Raw genomic sequence first — 13,525 nt, forward strand, 5'->3', positions numbered from 1 at the left:
GGGGTTCATTATATTTTCTTTATTTTGGGGTATATTTAAAATTTCCTATACTAAAAAGCTTTTTAAATTATCAAGATAGGTTAACTGTTTTTCTCCAGAAATTTTTAAGGCAAGGTGCATTACTTAGTAGACTGGAACTGGATTACAGCCATCCCTTGGTGTCAGTGGGGGATTGCTTCTAGGACCTCCCTGCAAATACCAAAATCCACAGATGTTCAAGTCCCTTATAAAATGGCATAGTACTGAATATTTGTATATAACGTACACACATCCTCCCATATACTTTATTTTTTAAATTTTTTATTAAAATTTTTTATTTTATTTTTGGCTGTGTTAGGTCTTCATTGCTGTGCATGGGCTTTCTCTAGTTGTGGCGAGCAGGGGCTACTCTTCATTGAGGTGCACAGGCTTCTCATTGCAGTTGCTTCTCTTGTTGCGGAGCACAGGCTCTAGGCACGTGGCTTCAGTATTTGCAACACACAGGCTAGGTAGCTGTGCCACGCGGGCCCTAGAGCAAGCGGGCTTCAGTAGTTGTGGCCTGCGGCGAGCCGCCTCCGACCAGCAGAATGACGAGTCGCCACACGCAAGATTCTTCTCGTATCACACTTTATTGGAGCACAGCTTGGTTAAAGAAAAGATGGAAGGAAGACGCCGCAATCCTATAGCAGTCTGCTTATATAGGGATTAAGAACATGTGTCGCTCTGTGATTGGCCTTCGCCGATGGTGCGACTTGTGAGCCAGCATCGGATAGGTCGCTACTTTAAAACCTCATTAGTATACTTAGCGCAAGCGCAGTGGCCACAGGAAGGATGACTCAGCTTACTTCAGCTTCCTGCTGCGTGGCAGTTAGCTGACCGCGCCCTACAGTGGCCCATGGGCTTAGTAGTTGTGGCTCGTGAGCTCTAGAGCACAGGCTAAGTAGTTGCAGCACGTGGGCTCTAGGGCACACGGGCTTCAGTAGTTGTGGTGCACGGGCTCAGTAGTTGTGGCTCGCAGCCTCTAGAGTGCAGGCTCAGTAGTTGTGGCGTACAGGCTTAGTTGCTCCACAGCATGTGGGATCTTCCCAGACCAGGGAGCGAAGCTGTGTCCCCTGCATTGGCAGGTAGATTCTTAACCACTGAGTCACCAGGGAAGTCCCTCCCATATACTTTAAATCATCTCTAGATTACTTATAAAATCTAATACAATGTAAATGTTATGTAAATAGTTGCTTTCATGTGGCAAATTCAATTTTGCTTTTTCAAACTTTCTGGATTTTTTTCTTTTTTTAATATTTTTTATCCAAGGTTGGTTGAATCTGTGGATGCGGAACCTACAGATACAGAGGGCCAACTGTATATGTTTGCCCAAGAACACTTCTGATCCTTGAAGAATCTTTTATACATTCCCCAAAATAAAATAACTACCCCCCTGGGACTTCCCTGGCAGTCCAGTGGTTAAGACTCCATGCTTCTAATGCAGGGGGCACGGGTTCCACCCCTAGTCAGGGAACTAAGATCCCACGTGCCACGCGGCAAAGCCAAAAAAAACCAAAAACCAAAAAAAACTATATTTGACCAAAAAAAAAACTTTAAAAATAAAAAAAAATTATTTTAAATAACTACCCCCCGCTTCCCTCTGCAGATCTAGTTCCCATTTAACTTTCAAGACCACCAAAAAATCTTATATCTTCTTTCAAATTCACAGTGATCCTCTGAATTCAAAAGCACATCCTAACCATGCCACTCTGCACTTCTTAGGTTTTGCCATGTAAGTGATCTCTTTATTTATAAACATGTATTTTTGCCTTGCACAACTAGACTACAAGCTCCATGATGGTTGGAACCATGTGCTATATTTCTTTCAACACCTTTGAAATACGTTGTATAATCGTAGGTGGTTGATAAATATTTTTTTGATAGACTAAGCTTAGTAATTTGCCCATCCACGAGGGTCCAGAGAACTTCTGGTAGGAATAATTTTACAGTTGCCTAGTCTCCTCTGACTCTAAATACACTGTCTTTTGGTAAACATGTACCAAGGCCTTGTGCTAAACAGTGTGGATAAGTAAGATGAGGGAACCATGTAACTTACCCCCAAGGAACTCACAGTAGAGAAGACGGAGAGAGATAAGGAAACAGCAAACTGTTGTAGTAAGTACTGAATGACAAATATAGCACACAATACATTATAGAGATGAAAACTTAGCTCTGAGAGTTTGATGTTGAATGTTCCATTATGCTAAATCACCTTAAAGTTATAATTTCCTCACTCTTTGAACCTCCCAAATTTTTCAAAATATTCAAATCTCTAGTCACTTACCCTTGTTGCACAGGCTGTAACTGCAAGATCACTTGGGTTTTGGTATCTTCAGCATTCTCCCCTTCATTTCCTTCAGTGGGTACCACAACCACATCCCCCACTGGGACACTCACTTCCGCATTAGCCATCTTTCACATGAAGTCAGATAGCTGGAGCTGCTGTCAGAAACAAGAAGCACCAGTAACTTTGTCTGGTTTGAAAAGATGGCAACCATAGGAAAGGAACACCAAGATAATAACTATTAATTCCCAGGGCATCCTGCAGATCATGGTCCTCTGAAAAAGATGGGAACTGTGAGAAGGGGCTGACATAGGCTCTGATCTTTCCAGAAATGCCTTAGTACTCACTTGTTATTGTAGTTTTTCTTAGTATGTGTGATTCACCCCGTGGTGTGCTGGAGCCAGCTCTACCAGCTCCTGAGAACCAACTGTGCACATCTCTTCCCAACTCCAAGTTTAGTGACATCAAGTTGGTAGCTTGAAATCAGTTGCTGGGAGAATATACACCACAGAAATTGACAAACATTACAAATCAGGGTATTTTTTCTTCTAGAGAGCTGGTTTACAGCACACCACTAGTTCCATCCCAAACTAAGCTCCTAGGAAGTAAGAATCATCTGTTTTCTTTGCAACCAGCCTTTATACCTCATCAAGTGCTCTGTCCTTTGTGAGTAGATACTAATAAGCAGATACTAATAAGTATCTGCTAACTAAACTAAGTTGTATGGGAAAAAGAAAGATGGTTCGCATCGTGTGGTTTTTAATAGATGCTGAATCCAACTGTATGACCTCCAGGAACGTCTTAATACCTCTTTGCCTCATATTGAATGGAGATAGGGCCTTGCCTGACATCTCCCCTGCGGAGCTGTTAGGGAAACCACTGTCCAGTACCACAAACTCCTTGACTCTAAAGTAACTCAAAGCATTATCTCAAGCTTAATGAAAATTCAGAGGGCCCCAAGTTATTCTGCAGCTGTTAGTCTTCACAGCTGAAAAGAGTCACTTAAGAGAATATGGATAAGAACACTCCATTTACTTAGATATGTGAGTACTTGAAGATGATTAGGACTGTGCTGAACTGTGCTTAGACAGACAATGGATGCAAGTGTGAATATGTAACTAGTACTCAGATGACCGAATCCACATTTCAGCTCTGCCACAGCAATTGTTTGCCTATAATACACACATTTAACATGGCACTCAAAATCTCCCTCATTTGGCCCCCAAATTTTCCCAGTTTCATCTGCAACTACAGTATCCCAAGAATCTTAAGATCCAGCCACACCAACCTCCCACAGATTTCTGAACATGTAATATGTACTTTCAGGTTTCTCTACCTTTGTTATTCCATAAGCCCAAAACTCCTTTCTCCCGCATCTCCTTCTCCCTTCAAGGTCCAGCTCAAAGCTCACTCCTCCACAAAGCCACTGCCAAACCACTTTCTTTTCTGAGGTCCCCCAATACTTGCTTGCAGCTCTCCTCTAGTGTTTATCACACTGTGCCTTGCACTGCAGTTAACTGAATAGACATCTACCTCCATGACTACACTATACTCTCTGTGAGGACAGGTGCTGCTTATCTAAAAATCTTGCCTCTTTCATGCAGTGGCACAGCCAAAAATTTTTTTTAATTAAAAATAAAAATCTTGTCTCCCACAGCCTTGCTCATCATAGGCAGTGACATACATTGGTTCAATCAATTTTTGTTTGTGTTTGACCTAGTTAAAATTCCTCATATATGACTTAGACTTCTGTCCTTTATGATTCTCACATTCAAACTTTTTTCCTGGATTCAACACCTCCTATATCTAAAAGCCTCTTAAAATATCTTGTAGGCACCTTAAACTGAAAGCCTGTTCCCTCTCAAACCTGCTCCTATGTTTCCTGCCTCAATAAATGGTGCTACCCTCCACCCATTTTCTCAAGCCAGAAACTAAGGAGCTATTTTTGACTCCTCTTTCTTCTCTTTCTAAATCCAACCAACCACCAAATCCTATCCATTCTATCACCTATATATCTCTTTTAACCAACCCCCACTCTCCATCTGTGCTGCCATCATCATATTCTGAGCCACCACACTGTTACCTGGATTTTTCCAGCTGCTTCCCATCAGTACCCTAATCTCTGGTCTTGATCTCCAATTCATTATCTACAGAGCAAAGTCATCTTACTGAAGGCCATTTTCCCCCACTTAAAAATCCTTCAGTGCATTCCCTTTGCTGCTATTAAGGTGCAAAGACCCTAATATGGCTTTCAAAACCCACCAAATCTGTCCCCTGCCCACCCTGCTAGCCTCATTTCTCACAGTTCTTCCTCTCACATTGTGGGCTCCTGCCATTGCATTTTTTCCAATTTCTCAACTACGCCATATTTCCTCACCTGAGCCTTCACACTTGTTTGCTCTACCGGGAATTCTCTTCTCTTTCCTCTTTGGCAAGTCACTGCTAAACTTTTATGACTTATTTAAAACATCGCTTCCTCAGAGAGGCCATCTGTGACATCCCTGACTAGATCTGAGAGGGTCTTCTTGCTTCCTCAGCGCCTGCAGCATCCCCGTCACAACCATCAACCCCCTTTGTCAGCCTCTCCCCCTCAGACTACATCCTGGCAGAGAAAGGATAGCTTTTCTTTTTCAACAGGCTCCCCTGTGCTAGCTCAGTGCCCAGGACTCTCGAGTGTAATAAATAGTTTTCAAATATCAGACTTCTATTTACAAAACTGCCCACCTAAAACTTCCTAAGAAAATCTGGCACATAGCATGTATGTAATAAATTTTTGTGCAATGAGTAACTCACTTTACCCTAAAAGACTTCTAGAATTTTCTCATCTTTAACTGAGGGGATATAAATTTGCTTAGACAGCTCAGGCTAAGCTGCCTTGCTTACTGCCCATCATTATGGCCAATATGTACTGAGTCCCTACTCCACATCGGACACAGACTTAGGCTCCCTGGATATGAAAAGGGATGTTATCTGCTCTTAAGGAGCTACAGAAGGGAAAGAGATGTGTGACACTGTCACATAGTGCAGAAAAAAAGTAATTGCAAGATACTACAATATACAATCTAAACTTATGTTGGGCTTCCCTGGTGGTGCAGTGGTTGAGAGTCCGCCTGCCGATGCAGGGGACACGGGTTCGTGCCCCGGTCCGGGAAGATCCCACATGCCGCAGAGCAGCTGGGCCCGTGAGCCATGGCCGCTGAGCCTGCGCGTCCGGAGCCTGTGCTCCGCAACGGGAGAGGCCACAACAGTGAGAGGCCCGCGTACCGCAAAAATAAATAAATAAATAAATAAATAAACTTATGTAAATTGAAGGTTTAAAACTGGCGGGGGTGGGGATTAGAGAATCAGTGGACTGGTGTGGCTGGCTGCCAGCAATAGAACCTAAATGATTAGGACCCTTGAGTTTAGAAAAAGCCAAAACGGATATGATGAAGTATAAAATGCCATCAAATCCTAGAATAATTGAACCAATAGATATCGTCAAAGTTTGAGCCATAAAAATGTAGGGTGAAAAAAGAAATGTAGGGTGAATTAAAATAATCACAGCTAACAACTGTCGGACACTTGTTTGTTGTCAAGCACTATTCTGTTACGTATTTAATGAATTTAAAAGATGTAATACTTTAGCATGTAACAATCGTAGGGAATTTATTTCAAAAAAAATGGTTTAAATGTTAAAAAATTAATAGCATAGGTAAATTAATGGGTTAGAGAAGCAGAATTAGGATGCTTCTAGTTCAACCTTCTACCCTAAGGTTGAGTCCTCTCTACAATACTCTGAATAAGTGGTAGACTAACTTCTTGATTAATACTTTCCTCAATAAGAACTCATATACTCCTTACCCCCCACACACCTCAGAACTCAAGAGGAAGGTTCTGGCTGCTTCTCTAACCTTCTGAGAATTTATCAGCGAAGATAATTATAATCATCCACGATATATCTCTCAGTATCAGTCAGAGACACAGGTCTGGTCCAACATGGCAATTCTTACATTCTTTAGAGAAGCAAGTTTGGGTTGAATATCTCTTATTATCCTAAATACCATATTCCTAGCAAGTAACCCGAATCAGCTCTACAGACTACACTGGCTAATTGCAAGGTCATCTCTTCGAGCTGAGTGTAAACTGAAAAGTAGCTCCTGTTTATAGCAACCAAAACTCCTAAGGCAAGATGAGTGAGTTGCTCCTTTGGGTATTTCATGGAAGGGGACTTAGAGTATTCATTGTGGAATCACACAACACTCTGTAATTCTAGGAGCACACATGAAGGAAATATGTCAAACTTAAGTGCAAAGGAAGAATTATTTGTAGCTATTTTCAAAGACAAATAAGACACCTTGAAAGTAAGCACGACTACTCACATAAACTATCAAAAAACTAAACATATGATAATCTGACTTACTCTGGATTAAATTCACTTTGTGTCCTGAAAATCGTTTAAAACATGGCAAGATGTAAGCATAAGTGTCACATGATCATAGGAACATCAGAGTTGGTAGGTGAAATGGACTAACAGAAATACTAGATATCCTGAAATTTTCTAACTCCAAAATGTATTTATTCCATACTTCACTGTAATTTTTGTAGACTGTGTGGTCTATTCTTAAGAAATTTCCAAGTTAAAACTTTATTATTACATGAGGCCAAAACTCCTGGATTTTTTTTTCCGTTTATTCCTCCTCATGTATTTAGTAGGTGATCCAGGGTGCTACCAGATGTAATGAAGCCAGTAAGATCACTACATAGGACCACTGTGAGGAAAAGTGCCAGGGCAAATGAAGTTTGGGATAAGTCACATATTGGTGACCACTACGTAGGTGTTTAGGGAAGCAATAGCATAAAAGGGTTTTTTGTGGGTGTGTGAATGTTTTGTTTTTTCATGTCTATCTTCCCTTTCATGATTTTTCTCTTCAAGTGTGTCAAATCTATTGTTTATTCTGCAGTACGCGGGCCTCTCACTGCTGTGGCCTCTCCTGTTGCGGAGCACAGGCTCCGGACACGCAGGCCCAGCGGCAGTGGCTCACGGGCCTAGCCGCTCCACGGCATGTGGGATCTTCCCGGACTGGGGCACAAACCCATGTCCCCTGCATCGGCAGGCGGACTCTCAACCACTGCGCCACAAGGGAAGCCCTATTCTTTTTTTAAATTAAGTTTTAAATTTCAATCTTTTCAGTTTTCATTACTAGGAATTTTATTGTATTCTTTTCCAAATCTGCTTGACAGTAAAAGGGTTTTTTGAAGGGTCACCGTACTATAGTTGAGGAGACTTCTGCTTAGGACAAGACCAAAATACAGCCCAAACTATCCCAATGAAGTTGAGTACAAGTTGGCTATTCAATATGTTTGTTGAAGTAAATATGAATAAGTGGTTGACTAACAACTAATGACAAAAGTCATCAAGTCAGTAGACTAATTTAAATACACATAATTGATAAAAGGCTGACAAATTAGGGGAGTCAGTCCATTTAATGAAGAAGTCTCCCCAAGAGAGAAAAGAATCCTCTGTGAGACTCGAAATATCTGATCCTCCCTTTTCCTAATCCTCCAGGTTAAGGAGGAAAATGCCACTTCCAGGTTCTCCTAAACAGACACCAGTTAAGGCCCCTGCTGTGTCTGTTAGGAAGGGTTTTTGAATTTCTCACATCTTGAGAAGAGAATGCAGGCCTCCTCCAGCTTCTTAGACGGCCAAGCCTTCCCTTGATCCCTAAGCCAAGACTTGTGCCTTAGTCTGGGTGGATCACACTCCAGGACCTCCAAGCAAGAGTCTGCCCTCACCTCTCCTGCCCCTCAATTAGAAGACAGCAGGCCAATTCCCCTGTCATTTTAGAAAGCAAGGGTACTTTAGCCTTCTTCCCACCAATTATCTTCTCTCCCGTCCTCAAAAACACGGGTCTCCCCACCCGCGACAGACCAGATCACCCTGCTCTCCACCTATAATATCAGGAGGTACTCCCAGCTGTTATTCTCTCACAGATCTGGACCCTTCTCATTCCTTCCTCTGGAGGCTCTGAGGTGTCTTCTTACCGCCCCCTCATCTAGGGGACGGTAAGGGCCTGCTCACTTCCCCTTAGAGCTCTTCTTCCTTGTCCCCTGCTCCCACTACCGGACCTGTCACCACGCCTTCGGGGAAGCACCTGCTTCTTTCCCCCTGGACTGAATGGCCGAGGCCTCTAACGCGCCCCCGGGTGAAACGTGGACCCTCCTTTCTTCAGCAACCCACTCTCTGCTCTTGCTCCCCACCCCAAGGCACCCAGGGATACTCTCGGGCGGGCAGCGGGCTTCCTTCACCCTTCGCCCCACTTTCACCACTATTCCCTAGCCTGAGCGCGACCCAGGCCTCTCCCCAGCTCGACCCAGGCCTCTCCCCAGCTCCTCATCGAAGGGCCTGGTGCTCCCTGGATCCCGCCTCTGGGGATACCCCTGGATCCCCGGACCCCTCCCCAGGGTCCTGGGCGTTCGGGCCTCCCAGCCCGGAGTCGCTCCGGCCCCTCCAGGTCCCTCGGCCGAGGACTTCCGGGCCCCTCGGTCCGGGGCTCCGGGGCCCCCCAACGCCAGGCTCGCCGGCCCCCGGCCGCTCTCGGCCGGGGTCCGGACCCGGGCGCCGCGGCCGGCCGCGCTGGGGGCGGCCCGGCTGCTCGGGCGGACCCAGCGGCAGCGTCCCCCCACCCCCCCGCGGCGCCGCGACGTCCGCTCGCTCCCCGGCGGCGGCGGCGGCACGCACAGGGCGTGGGGAGGCGCCCGCGGAGGCAGGAGCCCCCCGCCCCCTGCGCGCCCGCCCGCCCTCGCCGGCCGCCGCGCGGCCCCCGCGCCCGCCCCCCCGCCCCCACCCCACCCCGCGCCCGCGCCCGCGCGCCCACCCCTCCCCCTCCTCACCGTCTCCGTCGGGCGGGCGGGCGGCGAGCGGCCAGGGCGGGCGGGCGACGGAGCATGCGCAGACGCCGCCACGGCCGCTACCGCCACCGCCGCCGCCAGGCCCAGCTTCAACACTTCCGGCCGCCGCCGCCGGCGAGTTGGCTCCTTAAAGGGGACGCGTCCCTATTGCCGGCCCCGCGGAGGATGAACTTCAGCCGGAGGGTTTGGGGCCTTTATCAGAGCAAGAATCTCCTGCCCTGGAAAATTAGTGTTGGGAGGGACTCCAGGGATCCTGATAACTTTTCTAACCCCACTTTACGGGTGAGGAAAACGAGGGCTAAATTAAAGTCTCACCTCATTCGCAATCGGGGGCAAAGGCATGTCTCTCAAAGGCAGGACTCCCCTTGGAGGACTCTGCCCCTCTTACTTCCTCAAATCCGGTTATGAAGCTTACGTTCATCAGACTTTCAGAAGTGATGATACAACTATCATTTTGGAATCAAAGATCTGGTTCAGGATAGAGTCAGTAAGCAAACTCTGCGTTCTCACCCATGCATGTTTGTCAAGCCTTTTCTGGTTGTGAGGTTTGTTCTGGGTTCAAGTCATAAATTCTTTGGGGGTTACTGGACAGCTCTAAGCCCCTATTTTGCCTAGGAATTAGGTTGTTGTTAAGTGTTAAGAGAAATGATCCTTGAAAATGCTTAGGAAAGTTCCTGGGGCCAGTAATAGTAATTAGCAAGTGTTAAGACCTTTCTATGGCCAGGCCTTAGGGAAGATACCTTTGTCTCATATAATCTTCTTGGCTTCTCTACTAAGTAGCTTCTTTTCACTCCCGTTTTACAGATAAAATACAGGAGGCCAAGAGAAGTTAACTAATCCCTCAAGGTCACAAAACTTATAAATGGTATAGCCGGGATGTAAACTCAGGCCCTTCTTTCTGCAGAGTACATGGTCATAACCACTCATATGGTTGCTACCGTTATTAAGAACGAATGAGGTAGTGGCATGCAGGCACTGTTTTGGAAGGGGAGAGAGAATTGCTTCCCCATCTTGCCCCTTCCTATGAGTCACATCTCTGATCTCTGTCCCCTCTGTCATGACGAGGTGACAGGAAGTTTTACAGGTTCTTGATTCAAGAACAGGTAGTCAACCCAGGAGTCGAACAATAGAATAGGATTTGGGGGTCAGACAACCTGGATTCTAGGCTTGGTTATCGCAGCCCAGGGATCTTGGCCAAGTCACAAGTCCCTTAAGCCTTGATTTCCTCATCTGTAAAATAGAGATGATTTTCCCACTGTGCCCACCTCTGAGGGCTGTTTCCAGGATCAAATAAGGAGACTTACACATTAGTAGGTGATTTTGAATATAATAGGGGCTGGTCATGAGTGGACTCCTGACCTTTGTGAACTATTTCATAGCAAGATCATCTATATCTTTTGATTATGCATCATGCACTCATTGAACATTGACCAAAACCCTGTCCCTGCCTTCCAGAAGTTCTCGGTCTACTTCTTCAGAGACAGAATTGTAAACATACAAGACAGTACAGTGTGATAGGTGTTATCATAGAGATATAAACAAAGCACAGAAAAATTGCAAAAGACTCTCCCTGGAGGACTCCTGAAAGGCTTCACAGAGGAGGAGGCATTTATGCCTGGTCTCAAACAATGAGTAGGAGTTCATCAAAGGGAAAAGTGGGGAAGAGCATTCCAAAAACAACATGTACAAAGAAATACAGGGAAATGTGGCTGAAGAGGGGGGCTGGAACCAGATGGTTCTCATAAGGGGTAAGGAGATATCCTACAAGGAGTGGGGACCCAAGGGAGGTTTAAGTCCTCTTCAGCTGTAGTGCTAACACCCAGCCCCAGCCCACAGGACTTATCTGGACCACTGAAGTCATTTTCTAGTACTCAGCAACCCTATCCACCCACTTGCAAATGTTAACCGCCCTAGGCACCTAAAGGGAGTAACCCTTTAAAGAAATAACGTCAAATTATGTGACTTCCCTGTTAAAAACCCTTCAGTAGCTTCCTATTGCACTTAGAATAAAATCCATACCTCTCACTAGGGCCACCCTGTGTGATCTCCTTCCTGCCCTCCTCTGCCCCTCACTCACTGTGCTCTGGATACTCTCTTTGTGCCTGGAACTCTTCTCAGGGCCTTGTCACTGGCTCTTCCTCCTAGCTGGGAAGCTCCTCCCTCAGGTCTTCAGAGCTCACTCTCATCTATCCTTCCTCACAGACCTTCACTGGCTCCCAACCTTAAAGTGGGGTCCCCAGTCACCTTCTTCCCTATCATTGTTGCTCCCAGTTCTACCAGGGCACTTGTCAGGTTCATTTGGGGGACTATTCAGGGCACCATGTCTGAGAGAACTCCCATCCATGTCCTAGTCATTTTCTCTCAACCCCCCAGCTTACCTTCATAGCAATCCCCACAATGTGAAAGCCCCTGGATTATTTATTTATCTATTTTGTGTCAACCTGTAGAGTTTGGTGCACAGCAAATGTTTGTTGATCGAATGAATGAATGATCCGAAAAATTATGATACGGACTGGAGAGGATAAAGACCAGGAAAAGGAAACTATGTGAGGGAAACTAGGATCATCTTGCTAGGATCACCCCCACAAGAGAGAGAGGGGCTCATGCAGGGCAGAGTTCATGGCTGTGCTCCAGACACAGTTCCAAACTGGAACCAACAGGTCTTAGTGACCAAGCAAATGCGGGGAGTGAGAGAAAGGGACAAGGATGACCCCAAGTGAAGGAACAAAGCAGGAAGAGTTTGTTGGGGATTGAGGGAAAGTAGAAATAATGAGTCCATTTGGACTTGTTGAGTCTGCGGTGTTTGAGGGACATCTAGATGAAGGCATCCAGAGGAAGTTGGATTGACTGATCTGAGGCAAGAGTCCAGGACTGGATTTTGGGACCTGTCAATGTAGATGGGCCACAGAGGCCAAGAGTGGATGGGTCATCCAGGAAGAGTGTGCAGGCAATGTGGGGCCCAAACCTGGGGAACATTAAGCCTTGAGGAACCTGAAGGAACCAACCAGAAGTGGTAAGAATGCTTAGCTCCCTGGACAGAGAAGAGAAAAGAAGCCCAGAGAGCAGGCAGGGCGCTTCCAGAAGGGGATGGATGGCAGGACTTCTCTGGTGGTCCAGTGAGTAAGACTCCGGGTTCCTAGTGCAGGGGGCCAACATTTGATCCCTGGTGGGAGAACAAGATCCCGCATGTGTGCCGCAACTAAGAAGTCCTTATGACACAACTAAGAGTCTGCATGCTGCAACTAAGTCCCATGCTGCAACTAAAAGAGCCCACACTCCGCAACTAAAGATCCCGCATGCCACAACTAAGACCTGGAGCAGCCTAAATAAATAAATATTTTTTTAAAAAAAGAAGAAGAAGATGGCACCAACAATGCCAGATACTGCAGAGAGATCAGGCAAGGAAAAAGGAGAAGTCATTGGACTTAGCAGCTAAGAGGATATTCCTGATCCTTCCAGGGTGGGTCACCTCTGAGGTTAGGGAGGAGGCCAGATTGGAGTGAATCAAATGGTAAGTGGGAGAAGTAGCAGAAACAGTGAGTGGAGAAAATTCTTTAAAATTTTTTGACAAAAAGAAGGAACTAAGGCATAAGGCAAAAAGATGATTATTTTAAGAGGCAAAAAGGTCATGTGAAGGCTTTCCTTTTTTATTTTTTCACTTAATTGTTTTTCCTGTAATTACCTGTTCACTGCAGAAAATTGTAAAATGCATAAAAGGATGAAGAAGGAAAAAAACCCCACGTATTTAACATGTGGTATATTTCCTTCCAATCTTTTTTCTATGCATTTTTTTCCTTTAGCTTGAAGAATTGTCTTGAATGTGCAATCTGTGTTATTCTTCTTTTCCCCTTAAACACTGTTTCCTAAACATTGAAGAGAATAATTTTTCTTCTCCTCTTCCCACACCCCACCTCACCCTCACCCCACCGCATCCCCCTCCCTCTCCCTCTTTTTTGGCTGGGCTGAGCAGCTTGCAGAGTCTTAGTTCCCTGACAGGGATTGAACCCACACCCTCCCTTGGCAGTGAGAGCATGAGAGTACAGAGTCCTAACCACTGGACCGCCAGGGAATTCCCTTTTCCTTCTTCTTTTCAATATGAGACATACTTGAATGGCCAGTCTGGTTCTATCCTCCCCTCTAGCATTCTTGGGGTCTCTCTGATTTCTGAGCAGACAATTTTGTTTGGGAGATAATTCTGTTCATTTTGGGTGACTAAAAAAGATGAACAGTGGAAGGGCCAAAAATAACTTTGGGGGTAGCTGGCAGGGTTAGGAGAGGCCTCCGTGTGGGACGTTCAAGGCTTCCAGGCCCCCTTGGGGACACTGTGGGTAT

The 13,525-nt window shown here is 45.7% G+C and overlaps 1 protein-coding gene across 9 annotated transcripts in view; it reads right to left on the reverse strand.

Annotated features, from left to right (window-relative positions):
* The window catches only part of GMEB1 (glucocorticoid modulatory element binding protein 1), a 31,824-nt gene extending 22,536 nt beyond the window's left edge, over window positions 1-9,288 (reverse strand). For 2 of the 9 annotated variants that reach the window (XM_073793294.1, XM_019938299.3), the window contains exons 1-2: window positions 2,650-5,362; window positions 2,303-2,460 (exon numbers count right to left, since the gene is read on the reverse strand). In XM_073793294.1, the coding sequence (XP_073649395.1) occupies window positions 2,303-2,430 (128 nt within the window). In that variant the 5' untranslated portion in view covers window positions 2,431-2,460; window positions 2,650-5,362. Of the gene's footprint in view, window positions 1-2,302; window positions 2,461-2,649; window positions 5,363-9,175 lie in introns of those variants that run through there. The other 7 variants (XM_033839428.2, XM_019938292.3, XM_019938294.3 and 4 more) reach the window with 7 other exon arrangements.
* Window positions 9,289-13,525: the final 4,237 nt, after the last annotated feature.

The sequence above is a fragment of the Tursiops truncatus genome, chromosome 1 (genome assembly GCF_011762595.2).
Source record: "Tursiops truncatus isolate mTurTru1 chromosome 1, mTurTru1.mat.Y, whole genome shotgun sequence".
Lineage (NCBI taxonomy): Eukaryota > Metazoa > Chordata > Mammalia > Artiodactyla > Delphinidae > Tursiops > Tursiops truncatus.